A 27,499-nucleotide genomic window follows, 5' to 3' on the forward strand; every position below is an offset into this window, starting at 1 on the left:
AAATAAATATAAAAAATACTTAATTAAATATTGCTCGAATTATGCATTTTTCTAGTACTGTTCAATACATAAGGAAGCATTAAAATATGCTGCTTATGTATTGAAAGGTTTTACAAGTAAATATACTTGAAAAACTAAGGTAAAGCTCACAATAAACTTTAATTTTATAATATTTTAAAGGTATTTAAAGTATGTTAAAGTATTTCACAAAATTAAATGAATAAATTAAAACATTTTGCTCTTTAAATGAGAAAATATTCGATGAATTGTAATACACATTTAGCGCTTCTATTCTATAAACTTGTTAAATAAAAAAATAAAAAAATATTCAATTTATATGAAAAATTATATGTATTTTCTTCTTTCATTTTTTAATATTTTATTTTAATGTAATTTAAATTATTTCGCTCCATATTTAGACTTATATTGCAATTTATATAATTATAGATGCGATTTTTGTGCTTATAGATAATTATAGGGCTTGATTGATATAAACAAAATACTTTTATAGATTTATTATTTGAAAAATATAAGGGATATTAACTCTTAAGTTACGATAAGAAAGAGATTAGACCCTAATTGTTAATGTAGACATTAAGAGAGGAAAAAAATTTGGGAATAAAGTATGCCTGAAGGGTTGGATTATGTCCTACATATAATAATAAATTATGACAGGAATTTATATAATTATTTTACTTTTAAAAAAATTCCATATTTAATATTTCTGTTAAAGAAAAGAAAGAATTAATGTAAGCCTTCGTGGCCTATATATAATTGATCTCTATTGCATTGACTGAAAATATTAATCGAGAATTGGATCATCTTCCGAGATGTAAATCATTAAAATGATTATAAAATATCATCTGTCACTGCAGCATGGAGTAATATCTTTGTGGCGGATGACAATTATATCGAACATTCACGTCATAAATAAAGAAAAACTATGAGATAAACGTCACAATGAATTTTTTTTTTTTTTTTTTTTTTTTTTTTTTTTTTTTTTTTTAATATAAAGACGTGATTCGAAAACAATTGAGACACGTAATTCGAAAAAGAAAGATTAAAGTCTAAGAAAAATTGAAACGAAAGCAAGAAATGAAGGAGGATGGCTAGAAATAACTATCTTTTCTTCTTCTTCCTCTCAGTTGATCTCTCTTCTTTTTCTTTTTTTAAAAGAAATTAAGCTTTAGGCATGCGTAGCTAATGCCAGGGTTAATGTTCATGTAAAGTACAGCTATTAATTGTGCAGCGAGACACGTGTCCTATTAAAGTTGCTTCTATAAATAGAAGAAGCGAAGCTGATCGTGCGTGATCATGTTCATCTATGTAAGGACCATTGAAGATTTCGTTTAACTCTTCCCTCACTTCGCTTCTACAAATTTATTTTTCAGTTTTTTTCGGAGAGTTTTCTATCCGCGGAAACCCAAACTAGAAAATATTGCAACGAATCTCCTTTTTTGGAGAAATAAAACCAATCCGGACGAGAGATAGTTGCACGAAGACCTCCCATTAGAGTTGAGGGCGCCGAGTGGCCCACACGTGTTACGGTCCCACCCTCCGACATACAGATCCTCACTTAATGATAAGGGTTACGGAAGAAGAAGAGCAACCCGGGGACCTTTTGCATTATTCACAATCCAATCAGAGTTTTGCGATGTGAAATACCTCAGCTGGCCTTCTCCCATACATTCGCCATGCAAATTCCCTTTTTCATCGCGTTAATAATGTAATAGTTCATAAATGATATCCATTGAATAAGTTTCAAGTTGTAGGCCTACAACTGAGCCGAGTTATTTATGTTCGTGATTAAGGTCTGGTACCAGTGGGGACGTCTAAAACAAGAATAAAACTCCATCCGGAAGAATGTGGAGAAGTTTAAACGTGGAATGAAACAGTGTATCGTACAATTACAAATATGCCAGAATAAAGTGACCTTTTGTTTTCGGCCCAACGTCTGTAGTACAGGCCCAATTTCGGCAATAGAGGGCTTTCGCTTCAATCAACCTAAAGTAGAAAGAGAAATTGGATGTTGTAATTAGGAAAATGCACCGATCGTTAAGTGGAAGAGAGGAACATTAATTGCAGAGACAGTCCGGCGGCTTCGCTATTATCACAGATATGGCTTTTCGCCCCTCTTCCCGCACTACAACTTTCATTCACAAGAAAAATAATAATAAAAAAAACAACAAAGAGTTACAAGAATTTAAAACTTTCGGCTTATTTCTAACATTTTTGACTAGCCTCTAGTTATTTTAATATTACTGCATTTATATATATTGAGAATAATTTATCTTCTACGTAAAAAGTTACTGTCAATGTCGAATTCATAGAGATAATTAGAAAGTTTTACAAAAGCAACATTTGGGAGTTAAGAAAATAACTTTAAAAATAATTCTGTGCTTGTCGAATGTTAATTCGAGTTTATAAACTTTGACTATAACGAAGTCATAACAGGGAACTTGGCCTATTCAGCTTTTAAGAGCGTAGCGAGCCGTATGGGTGGAAGAGGAGCTGTTTTGCTTCTCTTTACCGTTAACTCCCTCGTTAGAAAGTTTATGACTCTACCTCATTGGTCCTGTCATCGTTTTTCAAAATTTAATCTATTCTGCTACTGAAAAGGAAAGCTAAAGATCTTCGTAAAGCACGCAAATATTTCTGGTTTAGCTCCTTTGTAAAATGGATCTGCAACAACTAGAAAAAAAGTAAGAGTACAAACTAATTTTTACTTTATTTCTTAAAAAATATCTTTAAATTAAAGGAATAGAAACACTCGGTTATAAAATACTTAGGCCTATAAACTTAGTCTTAAAAATTTATCATAAATTTGGACAATTGGAAACACTACTAATCTAATTTCCAGTGATTAGAATTGTACAACTATACACTTAAAAAGCGGAAATTTTTTTGGAAATTGGGTGGGTCCCTCCAAGTTGTTATCCAGCCAAAGTGCCGTCTTCTTTCGAAATGTGACCCAGATGAAGTCTCCTATTCTGATAAACCATCAAAAGAGTTTTATGAGGTAATTATTAATCGAAACACGATTGAGGCCACTAATCTTATCGACATGATAAATAATTATTCCAACTGGTAATCACATAAATTTTAAGATTTTCTTTCCAACATATTAAAGTGTAATTAATAAAATAATTATTTTGAAATTCATAAAAATCTTCTTCGAGATGCAACGAGATCAAATGTAAAACTTTGTCATCATATAATTATCTTCATATTTTCAGTCCCTTAAGAAATTTAGACTTATTATATTTTTAATACGAGAGTAAAAAAGTCATGATAAATTGGAAAAGTCTCGTATTGTACTATACAAGTATACTATACCCATAAGGTACTGTACACAATATTATTAATCCAATTGGCATAATAGTTCTCGTGAGCCACTAACATAACAGATACATTTCATAATTAGTAGAGTGTATGGTTAATAAATTTTCCTTGCCATATTTTGCTACTTTTGACCCGGTAAATGCATTAGAAATATCCACAAATTGTCCTAAAACTCAATATCTTTTGCTAGTTTCTAACATTTAAAAGTGTTCGTAAAGGGTAGACGAATGATTGAAACTGGATTTTTAGTAAAATTTATCCAGTATACACAACAATATTCAATATGAATACTCAAAAACATAGATATAACACTTAGTCTTTACTACTTTTTCAAATAAAATACTTATATTTTTTACTACTAATAGTTTGTTTTATGTTATTGAGGAACAAACGTTTCGATATTTTGAATAAATTCTGATAAAAACATGTAAATTATTTATATAAAAATAATATTAATTTATATTCAAATTTAAATTAATTTTCACAATCATGATGAGTTTTGCCAATGAAATTTGAAAATTTCTTTAGTCAAGCATCCAGTTTTAAGAGTTTTGCGAATACAAATTTATGTAATCATAAATTTAATTACAATAAATTAGAAAAAGAAACTTGGAAATGAAATTCCAACAGCTCGACAATAATACACTTTTCTATTGACGTATTAAAAAGAAACTTTGTTTCTCTTACGTAGAATACATTTCATTCATTAACAGTTTCAAGGAGAGGAAAGCAATCTTCATTTTTCTATTAGATTTCAGTTTATGTTATTGAGGAATGTCGGAGAGTAATCCAACGTTTCCATTTTCTCCAATAAATTCTGATAAAAATATATAAATTATTTTATATTATTTCGAATCATTATATATTTTTCTGTCTTTTCTTTTTATTTTCTCGCGTATTAAACCTATAATAAAATCATAAAATGCAGAAGTCGGTGCTTAAAGAAAACATATTTACTTAAGTATAATAAAATAAACTGATGTATTAATTTGTAAAATTGAGATTTTAAATATTTTTATGGCTTGTTTATTCAGTTTAGGATTTTAAATATTTACAAATAGATATATTTTACGCTTATTAACATTGATATATCAACTACGTTCCATTTACATGTTAATTCCGTTCAAGTTTTTCTTTGTTTTTACAGAATTAGAACATCTCGCTTGTATATAATAGCTTGGCAGTGCCAGGAAATAAGGGTCGGGTTCGGTTTTGTCCCGAATATTCACTTTAGTCGTCGACAGAATCGGGGGCTCGTATCCACTTCACCTTTTGTTCCCTGGGTTATACCTAACACCCAATCGACAGGAAGCGGGTTGTAAACTCGTGGGTGTTCTAGAAAAATCTCACAATTGTTCCCGATTGAAATCTAACTCAGTAGGTTATATTTTGATCCGGTGTTGATGATCTTATCTCTGGTTGCATCACGCGTGTTGATGATGTATAAGAATAAAAACTAAGTTGGCATTCTTAGTTGTATCGTCCTATCGTTATTATCATTATCAAGACTCATTAAATTTGTATACACGTTTCTTTAATAAATTAAAAAGTTCTAAACTTTATTTTGTAGCAGCGTAGCTTTTGGTACGATGCTAAAATGCCACCTTATTACGTATGAAAATTTATGTTGTTAAGTTGATAGATGTGAATACATTACTGTCACGATATTAAAATCGTTAAAAATAGGTCTTTGACATCGAGCTATATTTTTGCATTACTTCCTTTCGGGACCAATACACCACATTAACAGTATAGTCCCGTATACACATACAGGCCTGTATTGTTAATGCAGTTAAGAAAATGCCCGTCGATAATGTAATTTTTAATACATGTAATTCGCTTTTATCGGATATTTAAGCTAACATTTTAAAAAATAGTCGCTAATAATGAATATTTTTGCTAGAATAAATGGCTTAAAACTAAATTTATTACCAGTTAAGCTAGATTTGAGGCTAATAGTGTCCATTAGTTAACACAGGTTACAAGATTTTGAAACAAGAAACACGAATATATAAATATTTAATACGAGCAATTATTGTAAAGGTATTCAAAGTATGTTTAAACTTATTTAAACAGTATTTGAATAGTAATAATATTAAAATGTTAACACAATGTATAATTACACGTTAAGAATATTAAATTTTGACGAGGAAATTAAAACAGGAATATTTACTACCATAAAACGGTCATTTTAAGATTTACTTCCATCGAGATATTAAGAATCATATTTTTTTTATACGTTACTCAGTTATTATTCGATATTAAAAAGCTCGAAATGGAGATAATCCGGCATTAACTTTTAGAAATTTCAAATAAAGGATTAGGGGTATGAAAAAGAAGGACAATTCTAACGTATCACTCTCCACGGCATTAAATGTAAAATCAGCAATCTGAAGTTTTTTACTTCTTCGGTAACATTTCTAGAAAGAAAAAAAAAAACAGAAGAGTTTTATTACTCCGAAAAACACGATGTAGACAAGTAATGATATGTGACTGCTTCACTTCTCTTGGAATGTCCCGGGGACAAAGTGACACTGGATGACATTAATTACCCCTAAGTAAGCAGAATAAATTTAAGACCATAAACTAAGTTGGGCCAGCTTCGGGCCAGTTGTCTCTTCTTTTTCGAGAGAGGCCAACACTCCAGGCCAGGCAGACAATCTGCATAGTTTTTTCTTCATGATAATTTTACAACCTTCGACTTTTGTCACCGCAGGCTAACATAGTCGGGAGAAGTTTCTCTCTGATGTCCATCTTGCGTGTCTCCATTGTGATCGGTCTCTTCATCTTTCCATGTCGAAAAGTCAAATGAGCCTAATCTCGAGTGTACGAATAACATTTAACACGTTTTGCTTTCTTATCCGCAATCCAAATTTCTATGTAATTCTCTAGACCTACACTTTAAACACACATTTCGACTCCTTGCATACCGAATGTATGTTTAAATCTGAATTATTCGTGATACTTTTGATATACCTTTCTGACAATTTATATACGTGACATATTTTTCTGATAAATGCCAACACGTACGATTGATAATAAATAGAAGGACTCTTTAGAATTTGTAAATCACTGGTCTGTAAAACAATGCAAATCATTGGTCTGGTTAGTAAATAAAGATATAAAAATACACCAACACATCCGAGATTTTCGGAGGCAAGCATCACAAAAGTTCTTTCGTATCAAAATTATATGAGATAATAAGTATTAATAAATTTTCCATGATAAATAAGTAACGGTGCCCGGAATGGAGTAATATTATTCATTTGTTTAATTTGAAAAGATTACGTTTGATTCATTTTCTTTGAGAAATATAAATATTCGATCTTTGATCTAGATTAATCAGCGATTTCTCGCAGCATCCTTACCCATTCATCAATCATTTACGGTCAAAGAAGTTCGGCAAAGAATTGTAAAAGGAAAAAAAAGTTGAGGAAAGTGAAGTATACGTGATATCATCTCATTTGAGACAATTCAATTTTTGTTATTCCCTCAAATCACGCAACGTCACCAATAAATTATACACATAATAACTAAATTTGTTTATGTTGTAGTACATGTTACAACAGTAACAAATAGTGTGTTAAGCGTGTAGTAGCTTTTGACACTTACGAGATTCAAAGAGAGATTACGTCGAGGTTAAAACAATAAAAGAAGAGAAAACCGCATCCAAAACGTAAACGGCAAAACCGAGAATAAAAGGATATAGCAGATGTCTTTTCTTCTGGACTATTCGTTAATAATAGCAGATGTCCTTTTCGATTGTTCTTCCAAATGCTGACGTCACTCTTGACGCTTTAGGCCCCTAAATATAACGAATGTGTCCCGCATGCTAATGGGAAGAACGTTAGAGGAGAGCGTGGCCTCAAAACGTTTTAAACAATCCCAACGGGGCCCTAACTCGAAATTAACCGGCTTTAGAAGGGCCCGGAAAGGGCGCCGATTTTCGACGTAAGGGCCGAAATTTATTGAAGTCTATTTAGTCGAACAGATATTTAGAAGGTCTAAGGTTAGAGGAGAATAGCAAATTGAAAGTCGACCATAACGCGATTCGACCCACGGGCAAGGGCCATGCTAATCACCATAATTACCTCCCCTTTTAGAACGCTTTCTTCTGAGCCAGTTTTGCATATGAGGCTCTCTCTCCATGGAATTTCAAGCGAATCATCTACACCGACCAAAACGATTCTTTTTCTTTCTTTTCTTTTTTTAATGATCTAATTAGAGTTTATAAAAAAAGAATTCTTCGAAGAATTCTTGTAAAACAATTTAGAGATTTTTACCTTTCTAATTCTAAGTACGAGAGGATCCAGGTGTTCGCTTCAGGAATTTACAGCGCTTATTTACTGCCTGACTAACGGAAACAATTGTACTCGGAAACTTTTTCAACAAAGGAGTTTCTAAAAATGACTAAGAGCAACTTTTGATACTTAGCCGAATAGCGGATCAACAGAAAACTTTAATATTCAGGCATATTTTTAGCCGAATTTTTCACAGTTTATTGCTCATTTTTTTAAAATAAATGTTGGAATATTAAAAAAATTTCGAGCTAAACGAATGCATTCCTGCAAAAGAATTTATAAAATAATTCCGCAGCAGAAAGTTGTTAGGAATGGAACTTATGGGTTTCACCCACTTTTTCTAAATATAGGCATTAGCCACAAATGGCATTTTGACGTTTAACTGTCCATATTACGTAATTACTTTTATTCCAGAGAAGTACAAACCATCATTACTTATTCACGAATGGAATCGGAGGCTTTCAGCTTGATTAAAACAGAAAAATGGCCAAAAATGGAAAGAGAAACAGCGCCTCTTCCCATATCCGACGCCTCCTCCCTCCCAAATAGGTGTTAAAGATTTGCATTTAAAATCCGACATTTATCATATTTATTTATAACTCCACATCCAATCTATATTAATGTTTAACCGGAAAAACTCGAGTTATTGATAGCAATTTAATTGTTTAAATCTATAAACTTATCCGATCTCTTATCTGATTAATTGATAATCGACGGTTTATATCTAAACAAAAATTGTCTCTAGAGTGGATTTAGATTATCGTGCGATATCATATGGAAATATATTATATTGCCTATAGGTTTAGTTTTTATGCCAATTCTGTGTTGATTAGTTTTTTTTAAGGCCTACTTGAGGGGATAGATCGTGAGATTATTTTCTAGATGGCCCTAATATTAAGTAAAAGTAGGTATCTACGAGTAAAATACGCGGTTTATAAGGCCCTAACTAATGTCCAGGCCTGTCTTTCGAGATGCTTCTCACAGGTGGTCTAGCTCTAGCATTCTAAGTAAACAAACTATTACAAACCCACCTGTGCACTAATCCTTTCCTCCCAAATCTTCTGTCAAGTATACGGTCTCGGGCGTGAATTATTAAAACGGTAAGCATGCGCAGTGTATTTTACAGACTTAAAAAGAGTATGCCCACTCGGAACGACTGTTAAGTTTGGAAGGCCCCCGGGCACAAGTTAGGACTTCCTGAGATGTCCACAGATAGTGGGCCATAATTACAGACAAAGATCACGCCGCTGGGCCAGATGCTGCAGACAATGACACCAGTCTGTATGTGTGTGTGTGTGTGTGTTTGCTGGGGCATAAGCGACACCTGCCTAAATAGTAGGCGAAATTATACATAAAAAAAATAATAGATATGACTGTACTACCTCCATTTCTTTTGGTAGAGAAGGCCAAGAGGAACCTCGGGTTAAAACGGTGTTAGGCTATGCCTAGCAGGTAGGCATTTACATATGTGTCGTGCGACACGCCATCACCGGATATCTAATAGAATTGTGAACTTTTCTAATTACCTAAACCCTGCTGCCTGATATACATGGGTTTTTGAGTGTGTGCAACTCGTAAACTTAGTTTTTATATTGTATAAATAAATATTTTATATATAGATAATATTATGGTATACTCTACTCTAAAAGAATACCATATTTTCCGCATTAATTTACTAGATTATGAATGAATATTTCTTAATTTTCCTATTTTTAATGAAATTTCTTCATTCGGGTATCGACTTTTTCTTATATAAAATTAATGCCTCATAGGCAAAATAATAAAATTATTCATTATAAAAGAATTAAGCACAAAATATAATTTAAAAAAAAAAATTATTTAAAACAATTCTTTACTCGGGCATTCTCGGGGTGAGCATTGGTGAGAAATTCGAACTCCCTACAGAATATACTCAACTATCTTTCCTAATTAAGCGATTTTTAGATAAGAATAAAGGTTTATTGTTATTTCTAAATGGAGTAAAACATTTATATTATTAATTGGGATAGTTCAAAATGATTTTATGTTATTTTAGTACACCACTATCCGTGGAGTTATTGAGTCTATATGTGTAATTTACGGACCATTAATAACTTAAAATTAACAAGCATGTTATAAAAATGTCTTTTATAAGATATAAATTCTATGTAAATTATATAGCCCAAGGATCCGTTTATAAAAATAAAACGTTAATGATGTTAATCTGACCGTAGGATCTTTTAATAAAACAAAGTTTTATGCGTAGAAATTTGACATGGAAGGGAAGACTTATTTAATAAAATGAAGAGGGCAACCGTTATGATAAAAAGGTAGCTGATGTACTGTATATAAAATATGGAATAAATAAGTACAAGTAATTCCAGTTAGAAACGTGGATCTGATACTCGTGCTATTAGTTTGATGATTTTGCGCGACGCCCCAAAACGTCACGTATCATTCACGGTTAGTAATTAATAAAATGATTATAAAAATGATTAATCATCATTAAATGTTATTAAACCCGTCCTAACGGCACTAAAATAACCAATAGTTTTGATTTTTAAATTAAAAAAATCATTACAAAGATAGGAGAATCGCGTGGCATCAACCATCGTTCGAGTTTTTTCTCCCCTGTACTAAATTACAAAATTACTTGAAATACGCAAATATTCCATTTAACTGTTTTAATGATAGAAGATATTTACAGGTATTATTATTATTATTTGCTCGTTTTTTTACTTTATTTTAAAAGTTTTAAGCTTTAAACAGGCTTAAATAAAGAGTTTTAATCAAATGACGTTTAAGAAAAAAAAATGAGGGGAAAATATTCTTCGTGTCTTTTGTGTATTTAAAGTTAATTTAATATCTTAAATAAATAAACATTTTTTAAAAACATCGACTCGTTAACGTTTGAAAAAATAAAAATAAAAAATATATAGTCTATAAAAAGCGCCATTTATTTACAACGTTGCAAAAAGTCTATTGTTATGTCAGAGGAAGATCGTGTTAATTCTATGATAGATGCGCGTGTCGCCTACAAAATTGTTCAATATAAACAGATGTTGAACACATGAAACACAAACAACTCCTTCTGTCACCTTTTGTTAGAAGTTGACATCAAAGACAGGCCCCAAGGGCTCTTCGGGACAGGTGAGTGGGCGGGGTTTACACCCCGTGTCGAAGGAAGAGCGTATACGCCCACTTCTCTGTAATAGGGCGTGTAGTTCCACATCCGGGTCCAATCACCTGTGTCGTGGCATTCCTTCGCTGCTACCTGGAGACCAAAGGTGATTTGATTGGCGAGGAATTCTGCGGTGTCGGCGCTCGTTTCGATAATACCTCCGACGTCACGCTCGATTCTACGAAACGTGACGTCAAGCGCCGAAATTACACCAATAGGACTCTTTCTCGTCTAATTATTTACATTCCAATTTTTTTTCTGCAAAGGGATATTTTAGTGTCGGCCATTTTAGCATCGATTTAATAAGCGTAGATTAAAGCATTTAAATTTTAATAATGAAAAAATTTATATTCGTTCGTAGGCATTCTAATGGATGAAGTGGTCGAACTCTTAAAAAATTTCATACATTTTTTATCACTTAATGAAATATAGAGCTTTATAAAAAAAAATAAAAATTTAAATCGTGCTTTGTCTTCTAAAATGTCTAAAACAAAAAATAAATTTATAAATTATCCTTCTTCGGAAGTTCAGAATTAGATATTAAGCAAAATTCATAATATACTTTGCGAATTTTTCTTATTATACCATCATTAAGGTTCACTTTTCATAACCCAAAAGTAACGTAAGAATAATTTCTATACGTTGATGAAAAATTGATTAACGTAATTTACTGTTTACACAAGAAAAAATAATACAAAACCGAGGATCTATTAACAATCCGCAGGCTTCTGTAGTAATTCGATAGGCAAGTGTCTTGTGTATCCATTGTATACAAGCATTCATCACCGGCGAATTTGAAAAACTGGGTTTTGTAGTCGGATTCTGTTGGATCCTTGACTTTTTTCAACTGGTAACACAGAATGTGCTGTTATAGAGCGAATGGTTATTTTCAAGTAAGCGTTAAGAAATAAGTAAATTTATGCACATGAAGATAATTTATGGTGTAAAAATTTATATTTTAAAAACTCGTTTAAGGATTATTCGTGACTCCGTCAAGCAATGCAGAGAACAGACAACAATAAACCCATTATTAAATCCACTCTTGGATTAAGTTCTATCTGCATTATGTAGCTCCTTTGTATAAATAAATAACAAAAGGCTAAAGTAAAGTATCACGTGGTCCGAGTAGTGACAGCTCGGTGAATAATCGACTCTACTCTAAGATTAATAACTGGAAATATTATTCTGCTTGTCAAAACTTCCAACGTGGTAGAAATAATGATCTTTTTCTTTTTCCTTCTTTATTTCTATCTGTATCATATTGTGCGTGACGATCTCTATATATAAAGCCTAAATATTAATTGAAGCCCGCTAAATCGTGTAATAATAATAGAAGTCGCCCGATAGGAGAACGTGTTAAGTGAAGGACTTAAATGTAGACATTTGAAGACCTCCCAAATGCGATGTTTCTAAATCCCTTTTACAGGTCACGGATTATAAATTTCCGAGTTTCTCCATAGGGAATACATCGCTAGAAATGCTCGACTTAACAAAATCAACGTTGCTCTTCATGTTTGTTTGCTTTTTATCCAACTCGAATACGTGATTTTAATGCTTGACTTGCAATCTACAGGAACTCGAATGCGTTACGAAAACGTATTTATCCCCGATCGGTTCGTCTATTTCTTTAGGAAGGAAAGCTTTATAATTTGTGGGATTAGCATCTCTTTTATCCGTCAGTGACGCTGTTTATAGTATCAAAATCCATACTTCCTGGAAAATGGGGAGTTAGGTCGGAATTACAGTTAATCATGACCCAGGCGCCATGGCTTGTCAATGAAACGTTTTTGACCGGATCCTGTCATTACGGGAGACGTGCGGTCAGTCCACAAAGAAGACCGACTTCACTACTTGGGGAGTCATAACACAGGTACCGAACTCTATTAGTGGGAAAGCGTTTACGGGCCTTCCTATATGCTCTTTTTCTAACTTGTGGTTAACTTCACCGGGCCTTAAATAAAGGTTACGTGTCACTGTTTGTGCCAGTTGAGGGATGCGAGTTCAAAACTAGGAAAATTAGCGTAATTAGCAGGCTTATTCCTCTTCCAAAACTTGTTGTGTGGGATCGCTTTCTTCTTTTCGTCCCCCTGACAGCCTCTCGTGTTTACCGCTTACACAGTAAACACAATGCATTGGGTGGCCAGATTATACTCGAATGTAAATCATTATTATTATAAATAGAAAAAAAATGCGATATTATATCGTAGTTTTTTTTAATAAATAAGAATTCGTCGTCGTCAATTCGTAAATTTCCAGTATAATCGGTATAGAGAGGATTTCAAACGAGTAGTGCCATCTATCGATAAGAAAATTGTTATAATTAATTACAAATTCGGATAAGAGATGGCAGCATGATCGAATTTTTAAATATTTCAAATTTGACGCATTTATATATCAAATTATTTCATTGGTTAAAGTTTTAAGTGTTGCCATTACGGACAGAATGTTTTTTTTTCCTCCCAAATTTTTTTCTTTGGATCACGAATTCATATTAACATTCCCGACGGTGGTGAAAATATCACGGTAAAACTAACATCACCTCGATTCTATATAATAGGAGTTATACCGAAATGACAGTTTATTAGAAATAACTGCGTACGACTTTCTAACGACCAGAGATGAAATGACAGGCGAAACACCAAGATAAGGAAATGTGTGCACGATTTCCTTTCTGGCCTAACTCTAATAACAGACTAAACTATTATAAGGTGGACAGTCGGGGCGGTAAAGGGGAGAAGTTGTCATTTGACCCAACCTTCTGGGTATAGGTAATCCTTGTCTCTGAAAATTATATCCATGCCGCTACAAAATGATTGGTTACACCCGGATCTGAGTTCGGTTTGACGGTCTCCCCGTTTCTACCTTTGTAATAAGTTTGTAACGGCATATCTTTGGAATATCCTCCTGTTTTCTTAATTAATATTAAGATTTGTTCGGCATCTATTATTTGGTCGTCGTAGCCGAGACTTAATGGTTTTGTATAGCTGATGGAATTTTGATTCCTTCCTCCTATGTCCCCGATACATTACGGATTCACAGCTTTCTTAAGTACATCTGCACGAGAAACAGATCTAACTCTTCATCATATTTACCTTACTATCCTCAATTTTCTCCGCCTCTCGTTCCTATTTTTCCCTGTTGTATGTCTCATTACAATTTCTTTTTTTCTTACACTATGCACTAGCGTTTCGACCTTTGTAGGGAGGGACTTATATCATCTTCCACACGTTTCTTTCCTTTACATTCCGGATTTCTCTCATCAATATTCTCACCAGAATGCTTTTCTCTCGAAAGCTTTTAAAGGTTTTCCAGATTAATGTCTACAAATCCTATTTACGGACAATTGAATTGTCGACGAAGCACTTTCATTTCTATATAATGCATCCGGACAATTCCAAATTTCTGTCATTTAAGACTTATCACACCAATCATCACAATCCGATAACTTATATATATATTTTTTTAACGTAAAATTTTTCAAATGAATCATTTCAAAGACATTAATAAAACATGTAATTTTTATTAATTTTTTTTCCAGAATATTTCAAACACGCATATTAAAAAAATTCTTCAAATAAATTCCGTATTCAACTTCACATTTAATATTCTGTGAAATCTTTAAGGGAGATCATTTGTTTATTTATTTTGAGCAGATTTTTTTCTTCTTTAAGGTTAAAAAGTTTCCTGATCGTTCCTTTTATATTTATTATATGCTATAAAATTTTATTTTTTTGTCATCTTAAGGTTTTTTAACGCACTTTTCCAGTGCTTTTGGTGATCTAAATGTGCCCGACATTTTAAAAGGACGAATAGAAAAAAGATTGTGCTGTAAACAATATTTAGGAAAAAAGATAAGAGGAAAAGAATTTGCGTAATTATATATATATATGTATGTATATAAATATATACACATAAAATGTATAACGTCTTTTATCCTCTTAGGTGACCAATCACTATTGCCGTTATAGATTAGTAAGATTTGTGTGAGAGATAAATAATAATAATAATAATAATAATAATAATAATGGAAAGATGCATAAAGTGTGAGTGGGTTGGTAAAGTAAGTTTTCGGTCACACATCTCGCCAGAAAACGGTGCTGTTTTCTTCTACAAAAACTTCCAATTTTTGTCAGCAGATGGCGACACCAACCACAGCGAGGAACATTTTATTGTTTTTTTTCTCTTCACTACCTGTTACTTTTGCTGCTAACGCTGCTGTCGATATGAAAACACTGCAGTAAAAATTCTTCCATACTCCAATAAAAATGCTTTCTAACGTTTTTCAAATCGTGATTTTCATCTGGATACAACTAGAGGGAGAACAATATTATAAGAAAACGGAAAGATATATAAATAATTTATTGACTTTCAGTATATTACCTGAGAACGGAAAGTTACTCCTTCCCTAGATAACGCTTTCATTAACACCATGGAATGTTGCAGATGAATGAATTCTAAATTTAAAAATAAATAAATAAGGTTTTAGATTAGTAACATTTAAATAAATCAGATGGCGCCAGTGTAGAATTGACTTTTTTTTTTCTTTTGTTGACGTGTATTGTGATTGATATTTAGGTTATCGGTTGCGTAACTATCGCATTTACAATTTTCAAATGGAAAGACGGAAAAAAAGGAAGGAATTTGAGCATACCATCGGCCGTGCCGTGAATTAAGAGGAACTTTTTCCCTTTAAACCGATGCGCCTTTCTGGAAATGTCAGTCTTTTCGTATCCAATAAGATTTCCGGAAGATTTCGGCATTTTCATGTATCTTTCAGCGTAGAATGCATCTGCAAAGCGACATTTACTAATAAACTAGTTAACATAGGACAGATGAGGATATTTGACGCCATCCTTACCGTGATAAACCCAATTGGTAACGGGTGCCACGGAGATGGCACAGTCGAAAACAGTTTCTTCTTTGATAAGAGCCAGAGCGCTAGCGTAACCGCCGTAGCCCCAACCCCAAATGACGATGTTGTCCCCGTTAACGAAAAGAAGATGATCCTTCAAGTACCTGAAAATTCGTTACAAGTGAGGAATAGGTGGGAAGGAGAAGAAAGACGATGTCACCTACCTGGTCACGGTTATGTAATCTTCGACTTCTACAATTCCGAGCTGTCCGTATACTTGGTGTAATCTTTTGTTTCCTTGGAAACCGCTTCCTCTTCCATCAATCCAGACGTAGAGGAAATTTTTTTTGCTAGCGAGGTAAATGCCCCAATGCAGTTGAAATTTTTCGGAAACGGTCTGGCTTCCAGGACTTCCGTCTCTGACAAATTTATTTCCCGTTTTTAATATTTAAACACACGAATTTTATTCAATTTCTCTTGTTTTTTAACGTAACAAATTCAGTTTTTCGTTAAAAAACTAATGAAAAACTGCCTGTATATTTATTGATAGGGACATTCTCTTGAGGATATAAAAAAGAGATTTATGATAGATTCTTTCTTTATATGTAGGGTTTGCATGTTATTGGGTTATATATTAAAATATGATATATTTTTCGGTTAAAAAAGGAAATTTATTTTAATAAACTTACATATTTATTATCAGGGGATATTTAATAATTTCATCATCACGCAGACCCGGAGGCAAAAACATTCTGACGTTAGCATCTGCATAAAAAAAAAGGAAAATCCAACAAACGTGCATCCAAATTTCTGTATTTATTTAAGAAAAATAGACACAGAACTCACTATAATCATCCTTGAGCGGGACTTGAAAGGTTCTTATTTGAGGAAATGCCCTATTCCTTAAAATATCCCTAAAATTGTCGTTTCTATCCAAAACCTTAACTGTCAAAAGATACTCTCTTTAACGTCACACTCGATACTTTACGCTATTGAAAAGAGTATGATCTTACCTAGAAAATTATCGTAAGTTTGTCTGATCTCCGTTTTGGGTAAACCGGGGCCCAGACATTGTAATATATAATATTTTCCACTAGGGCTAAATTCGACGTCGTTATACAAACATTGCTCGTCTAGATTGCAGGTTAAGCACTCTTCTTCCCATCCTGAGATTTCACCCTCTCTAACACGTACTAAATGACGCTCTCCCGGTTTATTTAGCAATGTGGTGACAATATATCTATATTGAAAAGTCGATAATGAGTAGAAATCCAAAGCAGCAATCCATTTCAAGCGAGTAAAGTATCTTACACAGTGTTATTCTCTTCGTCGTACGCCGCTATTCTAGTGACGTCGAATTTTCCGTGCGTCAAAAAATCCTTTCTTCCGTTCTAAAATTTAATAAATTGAAAGAAAAAAAATAATTCACTTTTTCGACATTCTCCGGTGTGTTTTCTACGTTTCTAGAGTACCCACTTCTACGTTAATTTTTGCCACGTGCCAGAAATCTCCGGCTTCTCCATCTGCCACTGGATGTCGAAGGAAGCAGTGCCTCTTATCGCTAGTAAATAGAGGGGCTTCGTTCGTCTCCACCCATCCTTCACCGGAACTGTCAACTTGCAATATCTGAAAAGGGAATAGAAACTCGAAATACATTACAAAAATTAAATTTCAGGTAATAGAAAAAAAGCTGGAAGATCCTTACTTTTTTGCAAGACCAGTTACTTTTTTCGCTGCAGGTGCTGATTATAGAAGTATTTTGCCATCTTGCTAACCAATTGATCGAGAGACTCTCGTTGTCTATCCATTTTACTGATGTAACGTAATATTCTCTACGGAAAAATAAATGTAAAAGTAAAAATAAATTATTTCTTTGATAAGAGTTTATTTTACATTCGAACGAATTTCTTATCTTCGGCAATAATGATAAAAATATACGAGAATCCAGCATAAAAATTATACAGTAAATCGAGAGAATGTCACTAATTAATCGCGTGATTTATTATTAAATCGCTTTATTTTATATTTAGAAAAGTATTGGATTTATTGAACTATGAAAAGGACTATATAAAATATTAATATATAAATATAAACAAATATATATATATACAGAAATACGATTGTAACAGAAAAAAAGGGCGAAGAAAGGCGAGAGACACTCTTTTGAATCTTCTCCCTTTTAATATGAAGAGAAAAAATGGAAGAAAATAAAAGAGAATAGAAGAATTTGAAATTTGAAAAGTCGAAAATCCACATAAAAATAGAATTCGGTGTATTATTGTGCAGCCGACTTCCTTATTCCAATGCGAATATTTCGTATAAAACGTCAAATATGTAAAATTAGATATAAATATATATACTTTTTAATGTAAAAATAAAACACTTACATATTGGAATATTCTTTCGGAGGTGTTATTTGTTTGGTAACGAATTTTTCCTTTCGTAAAAGCGCTACGAAGAGCGTAACTTTGGGAATTTTTGTGCCCGCCTAAAACGATTCATTTCCGATATAAAACTCGGTGTGACGAAACAATTAACGACTGACGTTAATTCTCACCTTTGGATAACGAATTCCCGCTAAACTGGGATAGATATTATTTATATTTTCGAACGATCCATACAGCGTATACTCGAAAGGCTTTATGAGAGTATCGTTGAAAGTAGCGTAACATAATTTGGTCCCGTCCTTCGACCACCAAAGGGCTTTATTGCTACGAAAGATCTCGTCTATTTAAATAAAACAATAAATATTACGCTAAGGAAAGAATTTTAAGGGAAGAATTTTAAGGCAAGATAACTCACGTTCGTATAACCAATCGGGAATTCCATTATATACAAGTCCATCGCTTTCGCTATTCGTTATCTGCCACGGTTTGCTTTGTTTTATTTTTTGCAAGTAAAAAATATTATTATTTTGTACATATATCTGGAAAAGATAGACAATTCTTATCTAATTAATTAACTGTGCGTGTATAAATTATGTATAAAATAATACAATGGCTTACGAATTGATTTCCTTTTGGACCCCAAGAGACGAATTGCAATTTTTCGTTAAGAAAGGCAGAATTGTTTCCGTTGTTAGGGACTCTGTATTCGGTTCTGTAAATATAAATAGCGCAGAGTTAATGTCCCTCACCGTTTGACGTTTTAATTCTTCCTTCTTTAATGTTAGAAAATGCTTCTAGAAACTAAAATGGTCGGTTAGTTTTTCCATGACACCATGTTTCTAAGATGTATGGACCGAGTTGGGAGAGATTGGCAAAATGTGATGCGTTGCTTAGCAACTCCATCACATGTTCGCGGTGAATAGACTAAGAGTATTGGGAAGAGAATTCGGAATACTCACTGGTTGATGAGATCATAAATGATATAGTTGGCCGTGTAGGAATATTTATAAACCTGTAAAGATATTTAGCGTGTTTTATAACCAAAAAATTTTTATTTTATCCCATGAAAAATAACAGCTACTAACCTTGGTAAATTGAGGAGTAAGGATAATGTATTTCTTATCGCTGGAGATTTTGTAGTGGAAGGCGTTGAGCCGTTTCTGTAAAGGAAAGAAGGAAAAGAAAAGAAAAGGAAGCAACTATCAGATTTATCTAGATAAGAGGATGTCAGGACTTTTCCCCTTATAGATACACGACAGATTGCAAATAATGTGATATGAGTTACATCAAATGGGATATAAAATATTGGATGCAACAAATCTATTTAAAGCATTCGTCAAAGTTTTCTACTTTATCTTCATCTATATAAGATATATTTAAGTCTATCGTTCGGTTATGTATAAAAATATTTAATAAGAAATTTAAAAAATAAAACTTACAAAAGTAGGATTAGGCATCAAAATTGTCTTATCTCTCTTTTCAACATTATAAACCACAAGATTACCATAGAAATCCCGAAATACCAGCTCTTCACCTGAAAAATTTTCAAACTTAGAATATAAAAGAGAAAAAAATAGGATTTAATTGATGCAGCTCTTACCAGAAATCCATGTTCCATTGAAGTATCTTGGCTCTAAATCTCCACTGATGATCTCTTCTAAGGTAAAGCGAGGATTTATAACTCGAGGATTCTCAAATCCTGGAATTAAATAAGGAATATAATTACCTGTATGTTTTCTATTTATATAAATATGTCAGATATGATGAGACAAAACAAGAATAGATAGACGTCATTCGTCTCTATATCTTGTTGACAGAGTCAATAAAAGGAGAAGATAGCACTCTTGGCTTTTATCCATATCCATAAAATATTCATGTTTGCTGATTTTTGTCATGCTAAGTACTAAAAATAATATTTATTCGATTAAAAATAATTAATCATCGTTAATGACATAAAAAATTAAGGTATTTATTAAGAATAAAACATTTTTCGTTTATAAATATTTATTATTCGTTAAGCCAATGTAAAGCATTATATCAAATGATTATCTTCGGGGAAAGAAGAAAAGGAAAATAAAAAGAGAAAAAAGATAAAAGAAGGGGAAAGGGAGAAGAATATCCCCTTTTTTAACGAGAAGTAAGATTAAAAGTTTTGTTAACATAAATCCAATGGGGATGGGAAAAATTTTAAATTTAAATAAGCAAAAAGAAAAGGAAAAAATTGTGTTGATATAAATGTAAGAAAAGCTTTTTCTTCTCCTCTTTTTTTTTATTTTAAAGTAGTTTCCTTTAAGAAAAAGCATCAGCACGAGATTCTGATAAAGATAAAATCTTCTTTTTCCGAATAAAGACAAGCAATTACAGTAGTTTTTCTTTATTTTATTATTATTTTTTCCTGTTTTCTTTCTTCGAATATTTAAGCATTCCTTCCTATTTAACAGTTCTTCCGGGAATATTGGGTTTTTTATCGTTGGTGACGAAGTTCTCACGGATGATGCCGTTGTAGAAAAGAATTCACTCAATAAGAAAAGATTTTCCTTCCACAAATTGAACAGAGATACATCCTTGATTAGTTCCAAACATCGTCCCAATTATTCCGAATATTTTACTTAAGTATGCTTTTTTTTTTAATTGTTTAAATTTCCAATCTTCTTACTTCATTAATTCATCTACAGTTAAAATTCTAACGGTAAAAAAATAAACTGGAGAAGGAATAAAGATTGTATGAGTAAATAATCAAATAAATTATATTTAATTTTCCATAATACAAGTTGATTGAATGTAAACTCTGATGAGTTTAGTCAAGTTTGGATGGTTGAAAGAGCCAAGTTTCATATATTATATATAATTGCGGGAAATGTTATAAATTAATTAATAGCGGATACTCATTTTACGTACAGCAATAACAATTACCGAGAGGATGGGGGATAATTTAACATAAATAAACCAATTTTAAATCGACGATATTTAAAATTCGGATAAAATAATTTAATTGGAGAATATTCGCTGATTAAACTCATTGGATAAAGTATAACGAACCATTTAATTCGAATAATTTCATAAAATATTAATTATAAATTAAGCTTCGTATTCCGGTTGTACAAAGCCTTTCAGTTTATTAATATATACATTTCTACTTGTAAAAGTTTATGTAGAATGTTGTTTCCATCATTACACGAGTTAAATTATTAAAATAAATTCTATTCCTTTCTTAAATTCTAAAGAAAATCTCTTGTTTACTTCTAAAAAAATATAATTGATTATTAGCAACTCCTGTTATACAACTTTCCCTCTAAGCAACCAACTTCAGCAGGGAAGTCAGCATTACAGGAAAAAAATCTTTTTCTAAATTTAATTATGAAAATCTCTAGATTTTTATTTTTAAAATGGAATTTTTATAATATCGTAGTGTATATCAATAGTACCTGGTGTAAGTAAGAAGATTGCTGTTACAATCAGCGAACAAACTATTGCAATAACAAGTAAAGCGATGCAGATTCCTCTCCAGTTACGCTGATCTGGATCGGCAGATACTAGTTCCTATAAAAAGAAAGAAAGAAAAAGAGTAATAAATAAAATAGATAACAAAATTTTAATCAAAGATTTACAATCCACTCAAAGATATATCCACAAATTAAATTTAAACGCGTGTTATAAAGCGAACCGAGGGTGCGTTATAGCTAATTACATGACAATATGTTACCTGTTCTAAGCTGATAAACAATGCGAAAAGCATCCTTGCGGTGAAATTAATTTAAACTGATAAGGAGAGATGGAGAGGGAAAAAGGAAAAATATGATTTACAAAACGAAATATGAAATTTTTATTATTTAGATTTTATATCCAATATTTATTCTAGCAAATCACATAAACAAAGATGCAAATGGTTCACTAAATAGAATTGATGGGGCAATACACACTCTCATCCGAGTCCATTAAAGAGAGAAGAGGAAAAATCATTTAAGAATATTTTCTACTAAAAAATATTGAAACTTCCAACAAAATTGTATTAAAATTTACATTTCTGCAAAGATTTCTCCTATTTTTTTTTATTTTTCTTTTCTTTTATTCCTTTAAAAGAATTCTTTTAATTATATTTTTTCTCGCTGTATATTAAATTTTTCAATCTAAACCTTGTTATACTTGCAATAAACTGATTTCTCTAACTAATTTGTCGTTACGCCGCAATAATTTTCTTTAATACCTATTTATAAATTAATTTTTTTTTTTTTAATATTTCAAAATAATAAAAAAAATAACAATAATTTAAAGAGGAAAGAAAAAAAAATAAAAATAAAAATTTTCATAGAAGTTTTATTATTAATTTCGAACAAGCAATTAATGTCTGTTGCACGAAACTAAGAAAAATAATTATATTCACTCCTACCTGTCCACTTATAAAAGATAAATAGAAAATAATTAAAGAGCGATGTTAAAAAATAAATAAAATATATATGAAATAAATTAACTTTCTGAATAAATAATTATATTATAATATATTTTTAGAGATTTTCAATTAGAAAGTAACATCAAAAGATTCTTAATGATGAAAACGAGAGTGTTGTTGCCTGTTTTAGAATAGAATTCATTTATTATTAGAAGTTGACAGATCAAAACTTCCTTTTTACAACTATTCTTTCACCAAGTAAAATTTTATTCATTAATTTCCTGATTTTTATCAAGTAAAATTGATAATTTAACTTTCAGGATGTTGTTTAGCTGCTACAGTAAAGAAAGAAAGAAAAAAAAGAGAGGATCTATCTCTTCCATTTTCCAATTAAAGTTAAGCAGATAGCATTTTTACGTGTAAGAAATCTCGGGATTGTAAATTTCATCTGTGACATTAATTTTTTTAGTAAATAAACGAGCGAAATTAAATTTAAAATATAAAGCTTCTATACTTATAAAATGACTGAGAAAAATTATACAAATTCATTTATACGAGACTTTACTATCTTCAGTTCTACCAACGATTGCCTAAAGCCTTTAAACAAGTCGATCCTATCCACTAATGATGCGGAAAATGAAGAAAACTCAGTTAATTGTCTTCCCTTCCTCCACTTTGGTTATAATTGCAACATATATATCCTCTCCAACTGCATTAGTAACATTGAAAAATCATTTAAATAACAAATCCATAAAGAAAAAAAAAAAAAAAAAAGGGAAAATTGTTTTATTCTAAGAGATCAAAATTGAATTCTCTCGCACGCTTTTTCTGACTCTTCGGGGATAAATTTAGTGGGTAAAAAAGAAATAAATAAATAAATAAATTCTGCAAGAACTTATCATCGAGAAAATGCAATCTGAGCCTGAATAATAAGAAATTAAAGTGTATAGCTAAGCAAAAAAGTGAATCCTAAAGGATGCTTCTCTCAGGTGATTCTCTAGAGATATCACGTGATAGTCAAAGCGAATTCTCCCTTTTTACCACTCTTTTTCTTTATATATATATATATATTTTTTTTCTATTTTTATGACAGCGTATCAGAATATGGTTAGGGGATATCGAGTTTAAAATCCCTTTGGAATGTTTTCTGTCCATTTTTATAAAAAATACTCACAATGGATGGTTGGAAAATACCATTTTTACATTCCCCTCCCCCCAAAGAATCTTTCAAACTTTTAGAATTTTGTACTTTAAATATTGAGTTGCTTCGGGTTGTTTATTTATAACGAAATACATACACTTAGGTACGAATATTTACAAGAAAGAATTTCTTATTTTATTTTAAAGATCTATTCCATTTAATCATTCATGTAAAGTTTAAACATAAAATTTATTATTTCTAATAATACAGAAGTCTTTCTACCATTTGTAAATGGAAAAGAAAGATATAACGTTTCAATTGGATGGTATTGAGGATATTTATCAACTTACATAAATATATATATATAATTTAAATTAATATTTTATTCTCCTTTTAACTAAAGATTAATGTTTCTAGATAATTTAAAATATTATTTTTGAGATAAATATTAAATTAAGCCATACAATTTTTATAATTGTATATAAAAAGAAAAAAAAATGAAGGAAAATCGAGTTAATTAATAATATAATTTTGAATTTATATAAAAGCGAGAATTAAAGTGAGATATTTTAACGTTTTAACGAGTAAAATAACATATTAAAAAGAAGTTTTACGGTGAGATTACTTGTTACAGCTGCAACACATTGGAAGAATGTGAACGGATTCGAAGGCATCTCTACTTCAATAAATTGAAAAAATACTGGAGAAATTTTACAGTAAACAAGCGAGATTTAAATGGAAAAAATTCCCACTTAATACTTAATAAAATCACATTTTATCAATTCTAAAACACAATTAATTTACTCCTTCTTCTACGTTTATTATTATTCTACAATATTTCCCATTTTATTTACTGGAATCTTTGGAAAAAAATAAAATATATCCGAGCTACTAAACAATATTAATGCATTTTGGCAATCACCCAAGTAGAACAGTAAGAGCAACGGACTAGAATATAGGAACCAAGGTCGAGGACCGTCGACGTAGGTTAATTTTTTTTATTATTTTCCTTTTATAAAGCTAAAAAATCTTTTATAAAAAACGAGATAAAGAGAGGAGAAAAGAGGGAAATTAACTCACCGACATCTCTTGTTTTTTCTCAGGATTGTTAACGGTGGAAGTCTTTCTATCGGTTGCCATCAATAGAGAGTTTATATATATAAAGGTGGAACCGGTGGACAATAGGACGACATAGCAATTCGCTTGTCGACCTCTCTCTCCCTGTACAGATTCTCTGCACTATCCACTTGGTGACGTGTACAAGTAACAGAACGGGAGAAGTTGAAGACGGCGGAGCAACTATCGATCGAAACTGCACAGACTGTAGCGACATTCTCATGCTATATCAATTTTAGAAATTATAAATTGCACACCGTCCTCACTTAAATGCTTATTAGCTAATTTATTACAAATGGCACCGTCCCCGACCGGGTCAAGTCGAGAAATGAAGGACGGAGATGCGGCTATTTTATTGATTTAATTACGTTTTCTTCTAATTACGCTTCCTTAATTTCCTCTTCTTAAAGTAAAGCCGGAGTTGTACGTGACTCCGTTACGCGCTTAACTCGCTTTACAACTTGTTTTCATTTAGTAAAACAAATAATTGCCATACGTGAAGATTTCTCCTTCTTAACAGGTTACGAGTGGGAAATTACTTTTCGTTTCTGCTAATGAACTTTCATAAATTCTTCTGCTCTACCTTTTTCTCTTAGTTTATGCCGCCAGAAACGTGTACCTGGTTGAAAAATCTCCAGAGAATTCCAGCAGTTTCCTATTCTTTCGATATTACTTTAGAGAATTGACCCAATCCTCAGGATGTAATAAAGTATAATTTATTAAATTTAATAGAGAAAAATCTCTTTTAAAAATTCGAAATATTCGGAGATTTATATCCCCGGATTTCGCTGTTTTCGCTTTAAATAGTAAGGTAAATACTAAACGATTTTCAAAGCCGGTAAGCAAAGAAATTGTTTACTTGTTTACATCAGAAGTTGAATAACAAAAACCTTTTCAGCAAACTCTGTATGCGGAGAGCTTCTCTAATATATTATATGGCATCAAATACTGCAAACAGGAGAGAAGAAAAATAAATAATTACGATTCCATCAGAGTGTTGGTGTTTGTTCATTGACCTGCGAGTTTACCTGTACACAGGTACACATACTTCTACCTTCCCCTGTATAAATGATGTCTGCCAATTTCCACTTATAATTGTTCTGCGACTAAGTCTGTATTATTTCATAATTATTTCATACGACACGATAATGATGATTTATATTACTCGATTCCGCAGACGTTCTCTTCGATTACACGAGTTTAAATTTACTTTCAGACCTCTTCGTGTTGTAGCAATTTCAATTAAGTCAATTTGAAACAAATCGAGTGGGCCATACTTCATAACTAGAACGAATTACCATAATTACACCTGAAATGACCAAAACCCCGAATCGATTTCTGCCTTTAAACTCTGACGTCACCAAATACGTCGCAGGTAAAAATTTAATGAGTTGTTCTCGGTAAAATATGCGCGAGCCGACGACACCTGAGAGAATTTTAATGGTTTGTAAACGTATAGAACAACAAGAGGAGGTCATCCAGCTTATAAGAGTATCAACGGAGTCGTAGGATGATAGAAAAAATATACCAGATGGAATGATATTGTTCGTATTGCACTCATCGAGCAGAAATGGTCGATAAAACCATGTGTAAATCTTCATCTGTATACACTACCAAATTTCATAGCTCATCTCCTGTTATTCAATTGGAGATTTTCCTGATAAAATCAAATTTCGACTTAAAGGATACATCATCTCTCTTCGCCTTTACTCATTCATCTCTTCATTATTGATTTATCGAGATGAATGTAAAATAAAGAATAGCCTCTTAAGGATCTTAATGTAAAAGTTAATTTTACCAACTTCTGTAACCGTTAATCTATTCAATTATTTATAATAGAAAGTCGTCATCCGGGATGCGGAAGAGCAAGAGCGTTTGACACACATACATAAGCCTGTATTTGGAAATTTGCATAAAAATTTTAAATCTCTGCTTTGTTACCATCGATCATTCTTGTCAAGTTCGTTATAAAACTTTGTAGCTACAGTCTAGAACCAAAATCAATGGCGTAGCTCGTTTAGTTATAAAATATGTACTTTGTATATACACTTGTTTGTTCAATTAATTATCTACGCTCCAATCTATTCTTTTCGTTAATACTATATTAGAAAAATCAGCTGTAAATATATATATATATTTTTTAAATAAATATTTTCACGCTAACGTACTTTACAACCAGAAAAATATTCAAATTATACAATTTTTTTCCTCGTTCGTATCCATAAAGTCGATGGTTACGCCAAATCGATGCGAATATTTATCGCGTTTATAACACTATTTATTATTTTACAGGAGTAAATCTCATTAAAATCCGATGGAAAACGTAACAAATTGGCAAACGTTACCAATTAAAATCCGGATCAATCACCATTTAGGGATGGACGGGGCACGGTATACGGGGTTATTATATCTAAGAGGGAGATAGAATTAAAGCGGATACACGCCATGATCTGCGGGTTACGTCAGACCTCATCACTGTAAATCGGAATGTGGCATGACCGAAATCGTTACGTCATAACAAAAGACTTAATCATGCTCGACCTAATTACTTCGTGTAGTTTTACACTAAAGCGACTTTTATCCCATTATTCGGCTTTAATAGGACTATTGCAACAAAAGTCCATTATTGAACCGTAACGGTGTTGATTACCCATTCCGTATAATAACGTAACATTATAACGTATTCAAATTTTGTTACGCTTAAAGCCGATTTGATTCCGGTTAATGGTTTCCTTTCAGCATCCTCTCCTCCTCCCGATTGAATATTTAATTTTAAAATATGTTTGCAAAGAAAAAGGAAACGAGTCCAAGGA

The 27,499-nt window shown here is 31.9% G+C and overlaps 1 protein-coding gene and 2 long non-coding RNA genes across 6 annotated transcripts in view; 2 read left to right on the top strand and 1 right to left on the bottom strand.

Moving 5' to 3' along the window:
- LOC136984351 (uncharacterized) overlaps positions 1-27,499 on the top strand; it is a 45,114-nt gene that overhangs the window by 9,529 nt on the left and 8,086 nt on the right. The window lies entirely within an intron of this gene.
- On the top strand, positions 2,437-4,904 carry LOC136984352 (uncharacterized). The gene is made up of 2 exons (XR_010882178.1): positions 2,437-2,702; positions 4,490-4,904. It is a non-coding gene; the product is annotated as an uncharacterized lncRNA (long non-coding RNA).
- The window catches only part of LOC136984349 (A-type potassium channel modulatory protein DPP6-like), a 37,969-nt gene continuing 24,777 nt past the window's right edge, over positions 14,308-27,499 (bottom strand). For 3 of the 4 annotated variants that reach the window (XM_067281298.1, XM_067281297.1, XM_067281300.1), the window contains 20 exons: positions 21,468-21,582; positions 19,643-19,741; positions 19,482-19,576; positions 19,128-19,202; positions 19,002-19,054; positions 18,661-18,754; positions 18,458-18,581; positions 18,213-18,382; positions 18,043-18,143; positions 17,361-17,487; positions 17,132-17,281; positions 16,967-17,046; positions 16,669-16,895; positions 16,502-16,600; positions 16,345-16,420; positions 15,880-16,074; positions 15,662-15,819; positions 15,455-15,592; positions 15,184-15,257; positions 14,308-15,113 (listed from right to left, as the gene is read on the bottom strand). In XM_067281298.1, coding sequence (XP_067137399.1) covers positions 14,991-15,113; positions 15,184-15,257; positions 15,455-15,592; positions 15,662-15,819; positions 15,880-16,074; positions 16,345-16,420; positions 16,502-16,600; positions 16,669-16,895; positions 16,967-17,046; positions 17,132-17,281; positions 17,361-17,487; positions 18,043-18,143; positions 18,213-18,382; positions 18,458-18,581; positions 18,661-18,754; positions 19,002-19,054; positions 19,128-19,202; positions 19,482-19,576; positions 19,643-19,741; positions 21,468-21,582 — 2,373 coding nt within the window. In that variant the 3' untranslated portion in view covers positions 14,308-14,990. Of the gene's footprint in view, positions 15,114-15,183; positions 15,258-15,454; positions 15,593-15,661; positions 15,820-15,879; positions 16,075-16,344; positions 16,421-16,501; positions 16,601-16,668; positions 16,896-16,966; positions 17,047-17,131; positions 17,282-17,360; positions 17,488-18,042; positions 18,144-18,212; positions 18,383-18,457; positions 18,582-18,660; positions 18,755-19,001; positions 19,055-19,127; positions 19,203-19,481; positions 19,577-19,642; positions 19,742-21,467; positions 21,583-24,650; positions 25,250-27,499 lie in introns of those variants that run through there. The other variant, XM_067281299.1, reaches the window with a different exon arrangement.

This window comes from Centruroides vittatus, unplaced genomic scaffold (assembly GCF_030686945.1).
Source record: "Centruroides vittatus isolate TY-2023 unplaced genomic scaffold, ASM3068694v2 contig_914, whole genome shotgun sequence".
Classification (NCBI taxonomy): domain Eukaryota; kingdom Metazoa; phylum Arthropoda; class Arachnida; order Scorpiones; family Buthidae; genus Centruroides; species Centruroides vittatus.